Consider the following 12132-nt stretch of genomic DNA (forward strand, 5'->3'; position numbering starts at 1 on the left):
TCATTGCAGATTTTCAGATACAGTTCTTGGTCTGACAACTATGGGGAATTCATTCATAGTGAGCCTCCCTCACCTTTTAAGTTTGTCATGTTTCGACACCCTGCCCAATTGCCACCTCCTCCAGTCCCCGTCTTCGTCTCTCCTCCCAACCCCCAGCCCCTCCACTGCTACAGCGCCCAATCTCATTACAGGGAACTACCAAAGTCGGTCATTTCCCTTTTGGATTTCAACTTCGGTTTTTGCATATGTTATCTGGGATGTCCTCCTTTATTTTGCCCGAATTTCAGAAAACCCCGACAGTCCACCCAGACTTTAATGCAGCTAGCCGTGGGAGGGGGTCACGTCTCTCGGCTGCACCGTGCTTTCCCAGGCAGCATCGGAGCTCCTGCACCGCACTAAGGCTCAGCAACCTCGGAGGGTTGGTAGCTGTGCACTGGCAGCGCTCTTGCGAGGGAGGAAGGAGCAAATACATGAAATGTAGCAAACTCAGGGCCTGGCAGGCGGCCAGCGTCTTTGTCCTTTGGGCTTGGAGGCTGTAGGAGGCTCAGGACATAAGGCAGCGCACGCAGAGTGGGGGGACAGTCTAGCACCCCACTTCCCTGGGTGTGCAGCGGCCATCCTGGCGCCGCCCTCGGGCCACCTCGCTCTGGGGAGCCCCCGGCGCTGGGAGCGTGGGGATAGGGCGGCTGGAAACAGACTTCCTGGGCGTCAGACGCCCGACGCCCGCGCACGCACAGCCGGGCCGGAAGTGAGGTCTGCTCCCGCCCCGGGAACAACCTCCTCTCGAGGCCCGTTGGGTCGAGCTTTCCCGCGCAAACTCCATTTTGTCCCCGGCGGCGGCGCCATGGCCGCGTGGTTCGGAGACGGCTCCGGCTCTCCCCCAGAGCCCCCCTCGGCCCCAGGCGCCCCGTTGCAGCCGGCAGGCCCAGAACTCTCCTGCGAGCCCGGCGGTGACACATCCATGGCTGCAGGCCACTCCGTGGGTGAGTTGGTCCCCGAGGCAGGGCGCTGCGCCCCTCCCCGCCTCCCTCGCCCAGGTCCCAGAGGAAGCCCTCGCGATGGGCTGGTCAGAGCCCAGGGCTCGGTCACCGTCCTCAGGATGGGGACTAGGGGCGGGGTGTCCGGAGACCCTCCATTGTAGTGCCGCTTGGGACCCCCCCACCCCCGCCCTTCCTCTGCTTCATGGCTCCTGTGAAACCGTCCTCCTGCTCAAGGCCAATAGCCTGGGTCAAGCGGTTCCCAACTGGGTGAGCGTCCCCCAGGGTGGACGCGGTGGAAGTGCATGTTTGGGAGGGGGGGTTCATACTAGTGTTGGGGGAGGGCGCGGGAACCTGTCGTTCCTCTGGCGTCCTCAGAGTTGGGGAGGGCGCGGGAACCCGTCATTGCTCTGGCGTCGTCAGAGATGGGGGAGGTTGCAGGAACCTGTCATTGCTCTGGCGTCGTCAGAGTTGGGGGAGGGCGCGGGAACCTGTCATTGCTCTGGGGGAGGGCGCGGGAACCTGTCATTGCTCTGGCGTCGTCAGAGTTGGGGGAGGGTGCGGGAACCGTCTTGGCTCTGGCGTCGTCAGAGATGGGGGAGGGCGCGGGAACCCGTCATTGCTCTGGCTTCGTCAGAGTTGGGGAGGGCGCAGGAACCTGTCATTGCTCTGGCGTCGTCAGAGTTGGGGAGGGTGCAGGAACCTGTCATTGCTCTGGCGTCATCATAGTTGAGGGAGGGCGCGGGAACCGTCTTTTCTCTGGCGTCGTCAAAGTTGGGGAGGGCGCTGGAACCGTCTTAGCTCTGGCATCGCCACACCAGCCTTGGAGGGACAGACGGAATCCCCCTGGGAAACGTGTCTGGAGCGCTGGTGCCTTAGCGGTCGGGTGCTGGGCTGCGCTCCGCAAAGTCAGCAATGGAGACCAGCATCCGCTCCGGGGGAGGAACACGCGGCTCTCTCCGCCCGGAAAGAGTCTCAGCCTGGAACCCACGGGGGCCCTGCTCCCCCGCCCGCAGGGTCGCTAGGAGTCCGCACGGGCTCCACGGCAGTGAGACGAAAAGCTTCCAGAGGCTTGTTTTGTGGCCCCGCATAGAATTTATTTTGGAGCGTCCCACGTGTTCTTGTTACGTGCCCTGTTCGACGCCAGTGAAGCCGATATCGTTACGCACTTTCAGTCTTCTCCATCTGACTTTGGATTTGCCTCTTTTATTCGCCGCTCCATTAAAATGGTCCGCTCTGGTGATGACATACCATTTCCTCTATTTGGGGGGTCAGTTTTTTCCATATACATATATATATATAATATGTATATGTATATATATATATACACACACACATATATATATATTAGCTTCTAGGCTGAAGCATTGCTTTATAGTGCTTGGTTAATTGAACCTTTTATCATGAGAAAAGCTCTCCCTTTTTGCTAGCAGTGATTTTATCTTAAGTGTACTTTTTCTTGTTAATATTATAATAGTAAATATGATCATTGTAGCTTCACACACTTAGAAAAACCCCCCTCACTAAGTACAGTTAGACTAAGGTACTTAATTCAGTCTCTAGGAAACGCTAAAAGATTTTCTCCAATCCAGTCAGGTTGGATGTGGATGTCAGCTAGTGGGGCCAGATACCTCAGAGAATCTTTTCGGGTTTACCTGGCTGCCAGTGACTAAAAGCTGGGCCCTGCTATCGAGTTAGTCGATAAACACAGCCTGAGACGTACAGATCCTTCTTACTCTGTTGGCGTGCTCATGGTAAAGTTATTTCCCGCGTTTACCCTGAAACCGAGTTAATATAAAACATTTACGAAGGGGGACCCTTGTGCCCCCAAAGGGGAAAAACATGTTTTTTCTTGCCCCCCAAACTATGTATGTGTGTGTGTGTGTGTGTGTGTGTGTGTATGTATGTATGTATTATTTACAAACCACCTGATCACCTTCAAAGTACTCTCCATTACACTTAATCCATTTGGTAAATTAGGGATTCCATTATAGGAAAACATTTTTCAAACTATTCTGTTTGGATGGCTGACAGCACCCCCCACCCTGCATTTTCCTTCTTTCTTTTTCTTTCCCCTTTCAACTCTTTTAATTCATTGTCCTTTCATGTCCCTCTTCATTTCAGGAGAAAAAAAGAAATTGAACAGAGCGAGGTCAGGTGAGTCAGGTGTGTGGGGCAAGAGAGGCATGCTGTATTTTTGCCTCAAACGGGTACACGGACATGGCTGCTTGAGCAGGTGCATTGTTGTGATGGCACAATCAGGCCGCCGTCTGCCACAACTCAGGCCTTTTTTGTTACACTCTGTTAAACAATCCTTTCAGAACCTGTGAATAGAAAGCTTGATTAACAGTCTGACCTGGTGCAATGAGCTCCAATCGCCCTAGCCCCCTCACATCAAAACAATAACAATAATTGAGCTTTTCCTTGATCTTTGATTTCACGTGGCGAGCTTTTTTAGGGTGAGGTGATGATGGCTTCTTTGACCGGTTTATTTGATGTTTGTTTTAGGGCTTGTCAGAATAGCACCATGTCTTGTCACCAGCAATGACTTTGGGGGGGAAAAATGTCTGGGTCGCTGCCGTGCTATAAATCGAAACAAGGCATGTTTCCATGCGGCTCTGTGTTTCCTAGTCAGTCAGACAACTTTCGAAGCTACCCTTCTCCTTCCCAAATGTTCCATTACAATTTGCTGAACCAAGTTCCAAGGTCGTCCAGATAACTTCCCATCTCTTCATTGGTCCGGCGGCGGCAGACTATCTTGAGAATATCTGCCCGAATTGCATTGACATTTTCGGTGCTTCTGGAAGTTGATGGACGTCCAGAATGAGGTGTGTTATCAATTGACATTTCCCCATTTTTGAAATGAGTAATCCACTCGCACACTTGAGTTTTTCCCATAGTGCTGTCCTTGAGAGCTGTGTTTAATATCAAAACCATCTCTGCGGCAATTTTCCCGAGCAGGAAACAGCATTTCACAGCCACACGCTGGTCTCTTAAATGGGCCATCACAGAAAACGATGTTTGAGCAAAATTGCCTTTATGAAAAATTTTGCTGTGACCAGAGAGGACCCTCCCATGCTACGCCACTGGGTGCACTGACTCAGAGCGAGTTGCTTGACGCTCGCCTGGGGACCGGGGGGAACGCATACTAGGAAATCTCTGCCCGGAGGAGCCTTTTCCCATTTTTTTGGTTTTTATAGCCCCTCATAGATGTGACTCTCCAAAGCATAAATTCCAGAGTGGAAGGTATGTACTCTTTTTGTAGCCTGATTTCAAACGGGACAGCACAGGGACAGCCGGTTTTAGTGTTGGTCTCCTCACTGGTGTACACCTCATACGAAAAATATCGATTTCTTCTTCTAATTTATATTGAGTAACTTGTCAGCCCCACTCCCGAGGAAAAGACTTGCATGTCAGGTGTCAACCTGGGAAGAGCAAGTTGGTGTCTGTTGTTACCACTGGAAGGGTTTCAGTCACAGTCTCTTCAAGCTCTGCTTCTCCGTTGTTTTCTCCATGACTTCAATTTAACAAGTGTTCGGTTTTCTCACTGTACGCCCTTTGACCTTAATGTGTTACTACCCGTCAGTTTATCTCTTCAGGATTCATTCTGGGGGTTTTCTTCAGACCAATCTTTCACTTCCCTAGCCTTCTTTCACAGTGGGGGATTTGCCTTTGGCCTTTCAACCATAACTGCGAACATCAGGATTGCTTTTCTAATTCTCCTAGAGCAGAAGAAAGAAGCCCTGCTACTGCTGTCAGATACGTGGCGGACTGCTCACATAAGCTTGGCAGTTCAAACCAACCAGCCACCTCTTGGGCAATTAATGAGGCTGTCTGTCCTACAAAGAATTAACAGCTTCAGAAAGCCGATAGAAGGCTGCTACGTGTTGGACTGCGCTTGATGGCAGTGGAGTTTGATGTGATTTGTCTTGGTTTTAGAACAGAAGAGGTTTACGGTGTTAAGCGATGTTGTTCAGTGTCGCCCAGACTGTGAAAGGCACAACAGAGACTTCCGTCTCAGAATGGACCCTCTGCTCAAGGCCTTTCCTCTGTGCTGCTCAATTCAGTCTGGTCTTAAGACGCTCCCCGTTTCTCAGACCCCAGGAAGTGCAACCATCGTGAAAGAGTTCAACTACGGTAGCAGTGTGCTAGATTTCTTTGTAGATTATGAAAATTGTGGTTGGTTCTGTATTAGTTACAGTATTGTCCTAGGTTTCCCCCCCCTCCGCCCCACCCCGCCCCACCCCACCCCTGTCATATGAACTATTGATACCTTGTTCTCAGCTTCAGAGAGCAACCGCCAAGCGGATTCTTCGCCAAGGAAAAAGACAGTACGCTGGAGTATTCCTCTAAGAACGTTTGCCAAATCTTCTCACCAAGTCCGCATTGAAGCGAGATGGAGGCGTTTGCCAAATCCTCTCAACAGTTCCGGCCAGAAGCGAGATGGAGACGCGGAAATGAGCGATACCAAAGGGGGCCTTGGAATAAGATTGTGAGTGACCAGTCTGCCGGGCGGGGTGCAGCAACCATCGGGATATGTAAAGCTGTCCTTGCAGCTGTCATTCCTCTTCTGTTCTCCACCCAGCCAGAGAGAATGAGGACTGCGACGGCCAGCCTCCTGGTCGAGCAAACATTCTCATAGCCTAGGTCTCAGTAGAGCAGGGTGTGAGAAAACATTCTCGGCATTTACCCGTGCTTTCTTTCTCTCTGCGCTCTCATAGCAGCCCTTACGCCATAAGAGACCGTGCTCATAAGGGGGACCAAACCCGCGGTAATGTGGACAGCGAGGAAAATCGTCCTGACGGAGCACTGGATGGGGACAGGCAGGACAGCTCCACCACCATGCTCTTCAAAACCACAGTGAGTGTCCTGGCAAAACTGGACGTCGTGCGTAGGGGAGAAAGTTCGGTGGGAGTTGTGCTGATCTCCAGTGGAGACCCTGGGCACTTTCTGGGGGCATAGGGAATGGATCGTTTGTGTTTTTTATTACTACATGTTAACAACCTCAATTCATCAAAAGGTAGTTTGAGAGTAGTCATATGACAGGAAGAGGCTGAGGGTCGGGAGGATGGCTAGGTTGTCTACAGACATAGGTCTAAACTGCTCTCAAAAGAGATGGCGCAATGACCCACTGCATGGCTCAGTTTGGTTCAAATCTACGGCCTGGAGGAGAGGGGAAGGCAGGGTCTATACTAGGTAGGATCTCCTGGAACATGATGAAAGGAACATCATGTTACACAACTTAATCTGATTATGTAGTTTACATGTTCAAATGTAAAGGAAGGGGATTGAGGAAACCCGTATCTGGAATAGCAGGTATAAATAATGGACACTGGTCTGTATTTTAAAATAATGTGAAGCTTGATAAAAGATCTGAAAACAGGAGTCTGTGTACGTTTTATTTCCATCGTGTCATTGCCTTCTTTTGCCCCCTCCCCCCCTTTCTTTGTTCCAAGATTCCGATTGGTATGAGACATCAGAATTTGCTGGTGACTTGTTTGAAGAAGCAATGTAAGGGCCCCTTTGTTCCATCCGAGGTAAGAGGGGACAGGGAGGCTACAGAGTGGACACCAGCTGGACGGAAGTGTTGGGCTGAGCAGGGATTCGGGCCTCCTGCTGTATTTCTCTTGCTCCTCTCATTGAAGTTTCACGATGAGAAAATGAAAACCCTATTTCGGTTGTTTTTCTGTTGGGGTTCGTGGTGGGTGTCAAAAATGCCAGCGTCGAGTTTGCATTGAAGAATTTCAGTGCTGAGATGTGGGATGAGAGAAATAGTAACGTGTGTGTCCGAGCACGAGCAGAGTTAGGTAAGGGCAGGAAGGTAGGCTATGGGGTGGTTCCTGCTTGATATTGGTTGTCAGAGGTCCTGGCATATATCTAGCCTCTTGTTTCTTCTGCAGACAGCTGTCTCCATAGACCTCTCTGATATGTCAGAGTCTGTGCAAAGAGTGTTGCAATCAAACGACAGGAAAACTCTAGAAGTAATGCAGTCTCAAAAGATGTGTATCTAGACGCAGACCCACTAGTGCTCCTTCGCTCACTGATTGCCCCTCCACCGCCCCAGTATCAAAGCCACTGACCCCTGTCTCTACCTGTACAGGTGATTAAGGTGAAAACCGTTGATGATAATTCGGAAGCCATTCATCTCCTGGGACGCCACTCAGCACCAGGTACCATGGGCAGCAGTAACTCTAGGTCAGGTGAGGGCAGGGGTGCCACCCTGGGAGGGAGAGTTAGAGGATAGCTTCTGGAGGGCTTGGTGTTGGGGCTGGTCCAGCTGAACTCCTCTCATCCCTCTGAGTCTCTCCTCTTGGTTTGCTGAAGGTGTGATGGCCAATGACCCGGAACCGGGACCAAATCTTAGAAGTGACCCGGGTGCCTCCCTGCAGATCAGTGAGGGGAACATGCCCACGGTGAGGCTGTGGGCCCAGTATTGAGGGTGAGGGAGGCACAGAGGGGATGGAGGGCAGATGACTCCCAGATAGCCCCTATGGGAACCTTCACTCAAACTTCCTACACCACAGGCTTTGTCCTGCCACTCAGTTGGCCGCCCCAACACCATGCGGGAGGCCGCTGAATGCAACAGCCTGGAACTCTCCAAAAACCAGGTGAGGAGCAGTAGCCAGAGAACTCTGAAGGAAGGAGGTAAGGTGAAAATGGACAGGGTAGGGTGATCTGTGGGAGAGGATGTCACTGGGGAATGCAGGATTTGCCTAGATTTCTCATGGATTTACGTGGCCTCCTCGTAGTTACCGGCACAGTGTGAAGGCATGTTGGACAAGGTGAAAGAGCCGGAGCCAGAGGAGATGTGTGCGGGGAGAAAGCCTCTGGGCACCACCCTCCCAGATGAGCCCACCAACGTAAGGTCAGTTGCACCCTCTGTTGCCTCCATCGGCAGGAGATTGCAGCCCTGCTTTGCTGGCTTGACCACACGCCATGTCCTCTCCAATCGGTCGGTCACCCGTGGGAGTGGCTGGTGTCCACTTCCTGGGTCTTTGCCTCTGGGCAAGGGGGTCTGGGCGCTAGCCAGGGGGAAGAAAAGGGTGAGATGGTTGTGGAGACAGTGCCCACTAGGCCTTTCTCTGGATGAGTCCATGATGGAGGTTCCTGAAGGACTGGTGGCTCTGGGGCCTGGGAGGGGCACGCCTGGCTGGGTTCCAGTGTAGGTGTGGTTGCTTCCATGGGGCAGGCCGCCAGTGACTCTCCTTGCTTTTTCAAATGTGTGTTTCACAGTGACCTCGTGGACTTGTTCCCCAAGGTTTTGTGCCTGGTAAGTGAATTGTTTATCCCTTCCTCCCCCACCTGCTGCAGGCTGCCACTCACACCCTGCCCTCTATCTCCTAGCTCCGGCCCAGCTTAGATGTTTGGATCTGGCCTTGAACCCTCAAAGGAGGATGAACCCATGAGGGCACCTGGCAGGAGCTGTGGTCTTTCTGCACCGCCCTGCCCTAGCTTCTGGGACCCCTGGTGATGGCACCAGGATAGTCTTCCCGTGGAATTCTGAGGACTCTTTCTCCCCGATCTTCCCTCTGTCCTGGGCCCATCCTGTCCCCTGAGAATCCAGTGCCACCCTGTGGTCTGCAGTACTGACTTCCTCCTCCCTTCCTCAGGAACGTCAGCAGTTACCCCGTACCACTGTCCCTGACACTGAAGGCAGAAAGCGCTTACCAGTCGGCAAGGTGAGGAGGCAGGATCCAGCAAGACCTGGGGTGGCACGTGAGGAGGTGACAGCAGCCAGAGTCCTGAGGACGTGTTTGTTTCCAGGGGAGCGTCTTTGGATCTGACACTCTGGAGAATCTAGCTTTGAAATTCCTCAAACAGTAAGCACCCGTGGGGCCCTCAGGAAGGACTAGGATGGAGCAGACCATCCAGACACAGGCCTGCTCATTGAGGGGTGCTATCAAGTCTAGGAGGGGGTGCAGATCTCAAAGAGCCTGTCTTCTTTCCTTCCCACAGGTATTGCTGGGTGTACGACTGTGGTGACCGACAGGGTCTCCTGCATGCTTACCATGAAGATGCCTGCTTCTCCCTGACCTTTCCCTGCCACCCGGGGAATCCATCTTTGTGAGTGCCACAGTCCCAGCGACAGACCTGGGTCCCGTGACTCCCAGAAAACATTAGCCAGTCCTCCAACTTCCGTTCCTCTTTTCCTCCTAGATCCAGCTTGGGCAAGTACTTCAGAGGTGGTGGGAATATGAAGGAGCAAAAAGACTCCGGTACGTGTGAGCAGGGAGATTAACAGGAGGCGTGGAGGAGTCAACCACTGGGCTCAGTTCAGTGAAGCAGCCCCTGTCCTTCTCTGCCCCTCCCTGCGCAGTTCCGCAGACTCAGCTGCTGAAACGCACAAAAGGGGAGATTGTGGACTTTCTCCGTGTGTTGCCGCCAACCCAGCATGACCTCAACTCCTTCGCGGTGGACATGTGTGTCTACAGTGTGAGCACCTGCTTCCTCCCTGCGGCCGGCCCAGGGAGCAGAGGTGGGTAGGAGGTTTACTGGGATCCTGGGGGCCTGACCTCTTTTTCTCTTTCAGCAAAAGATGGTCTACGTTTCTGTCAATGGGCATATCAAGGAGGGTGAGTGTCTGTAGGGTCTCGTGTCCCCCATCCTCATGGCTCCCTCTCAGAGCTCTCCAGGCTTCCTTCATCCCTTCCCTTCCTATGCCTCCTTCAGCTCCCACCTTGCCCCCAAACCACCCTTGTCTGACCGACTTGCGTTTCTACCTAACCCGCCGCAGACCAGGTGTTAGTGCCACAGGCATTTGACTTTGATGGCTCATGTCTCCATCCCACTCCTTGGGACATCACATGCCTTGAGACATCTCTTAGCCTCACTGACAAAATGGGCCAGTACTGGCCATCTCTCAGGCTTCTGTTCAAATGGAGCCAAACGCACTTGTGAAGAGCTCTGACAAGGAGTGTGGCACTAGCACTGGGAAGAGATTTTCCCTCTTGTTGCCCTCCCCCATGCTGAGCCTCACCGCCCCGCCCGAAGCTCTGTGGATAGCTGTCCCTGTGTGCACCCCCTTCCATGTGCCATGAGAAAATCATACCCTTGATGAGTGTGTAAACCATGGGCACGCTGATGTGCTTTGCGCTTGTTGTCCTTGAAGTAGAGGGCATGTGTGAGGCGAGTGTCTGCACCTTCACCAGGAAGTTCATTTTGACGACTGGCAGCGATTCCAGGTGAGTGCTGGGTGTGTGGTCCCACAGGGAACACCCATCCCAGGCTATGGACAGAGGATGGAATGGTGACACTGGACTCCTCTGATTTCCCCACCATTGAATAATGTCAAAAGGTAGACTCCAGGAGCCTACCGGCCTAGTGGTTGAGAGTCTAGGCTGTGGCATAGTGACGTCTTCCCCTGACGCCAGCCTTCACCTAGCTGTCTGACTTTGGTCAAGCTAAGTGACATCTCTGTGACTCTCTGTTCATCTTTGGATATTATGATTAAAGGAAGCACCTCCTTGGGCTGTTGTAAAGGCAAAGGCAGGTATGAAACGCTCCCTGGGTGGGGGAAACCTAGAAACCTAGTGCAGGTGGCAGACAGCTCTCCAAAGGCAGGTTCTACGTGAGAGAAAAGAGTACCAGTCAAGGAGTCTGGGAGGGAGGCAGGGTCGTGGATGGCAGGAGTGGTGGTTGAGTGTGGGCAGCATCGGTTTTGGCGGTGTGAGTTAGTCTATGTGTCCAGCTGTCTGAGCCCCATTCTTTCTCCAGCATACGCATCGTTACGGACCAACTGACTTTGACTGACGTGAGCCCCAAAGAAAGCCAGAGTACCTTCTTCACCCCAGGGCCCAGTTTTGGGGCCCCCCCTTCCCAGGAGCAGCAGTAAATCCTGCAGGCACTGTCCACGTGGTCTGGTAGGCATTTCCAGTGGCCTTAGTAGGGACTGTGGAAGTGGGAGGGGAGGGCAGGGTCTAGAGAGTGAATGATGGAAATTCAAAGGCCATGAGTCTTGTTTATTTATTTCACTCATTGTCACTCTGGACCTCTTTCCCACTCAGTATGTATATTGCGCCATGTAGGTGTTTTCAGGCGGTGCAGAGACCTTCTGGGTTGCATGGACTCTGTGCCTGTACGGGCATACTCAGGGTGTCTAGGAGGTTCCTCCCTGACACTCGAGGCGCTATGCTCATGCGGCTGCTCTTGTCACAGCAACGTTACTCAGAAGCACGGTTCTGATGTCACCTTGTGTGGTCATTGTGCCCACTTTGGCCCCGGTGGATGTAATAGTCCTTCCTCCACCCCAGGTCCCTTTGTGACAACAACTCGGATGATTCTGTAGCCTCATAGGTCTTTGCTCTTTCCTTAGTGAGGCCTGATTTTCAGGCTATGTGAGCGGAAGCCAGATGGCCTGGGACTGACACGCAGACCTTCTCCCTCCAGCCTATGATTGAGATCCCAAAAGATTCCTTCATGAAGTGACCCAAGGTTCCTGCAATGAAATCTCCAAAGGAGCCTAGATTCGGGCCATAAGCATCCTTATCATGTCCCTGCTCCCTTTGGCCATTGTTTTATGCATTTGTTCCACCCAGTTTCACTGTTCATTTCAAAAATAAAGAGTGATGTTGTTTGTTATGTCAATCCCTGCAGTGTCCATTTGAGTCACGCATTCTCATCACTGCACCGTAGGTAACATTCTCCAGGGGCTGATGCTATTCTTGAGCATTGAATCCCCTGAAGAACATAAAATGTGAATCTATGGCAGCAAATGGGTAAGGTGGGGAGGTCAGGAAGGCCTCTCTGGGACAGACTTGAGTCTGACATTCAAAGTGTCAGAAGGTAGATCACAGGGTCTGAGCACTGTGTGCCCAGGAAGTGGTCCTGAGGTGTGAATAAGCATGGCACGTGTATGGGAAAGCTTGGTCCACACGGTGCATTAGCAAGACAGTGGGAGGAAATGGGGTCATAGTGGTAGGAGGGACCAGCCCACAGGAGACCTTGTAGACCGTGAAAAGAGCTATGAGGTTTATGCTTCCTCTGGCGGGAGCCATTGGGGAGCTCTAAGAAAGAAAGGAATATTATCGTCTACTTTTGTTAAATGCTCCTGTTAAATTACTGGGAATGGTCCTTGGACGTAAGACGGAAAGACAGCAACAGTAGGGATAGGGACAGGAGGTAATAGACCACCGTGATCGTGCAGGAGACAGGGTCC

General features: G+C 52.3%; 1 protein-coding gene across 1 annotated transcript; it reads left to right on the top strand.

Moving 5' to 3' along the window:
• Nucleotides 1–4999: 4999 nt before the first annotated feature.
• Nucleotides 5000–10809, top strand: LOC142433631 (nuclear RNA export factor 3-like). The gene is made up of 14 exons (XM_075538427.1): nucleotides 5000–5156; nucleotides 5268–5469; nucleotides 5699–5837; nucleotides 6434–6514; nucleotides 7078–7177; nucleotides 7302–7390; nucleotides 7502–7585; nucleotides 7727–7842; nucleotides 8588–8656; nucleotides 9135–9193; nucleotides 9295–9410; nucleotides 9508–9550; nucleotides 10087–10159; nucleotides 10692–10809. Exons 1-14 carry the CDS (start codon nucleotides 5000–5002, stop codon nucleotides 10807–10809), a joined length of 1446 nt encoding a protein of 481 aa, XP_075394542.1.
• Nucleotides 10810–12132: the final 1323 nt, after the last annotated feature.

This window comes from Tenrec ecaudatus, chromosome X, assembly GCF_050624435.1.
Source record: "Tenrec ecaudatus isolate mTenEca1 chromosome X, mTenEca1.hap1, whole genome shotgun sequence".
NCBI classification, from domain to species: Eukaryota; Metazoa; Chordata; class Mammalia; order Afrosoricida; family Tenrecidae; genus Tenrec; species Tenrec ecaudatus.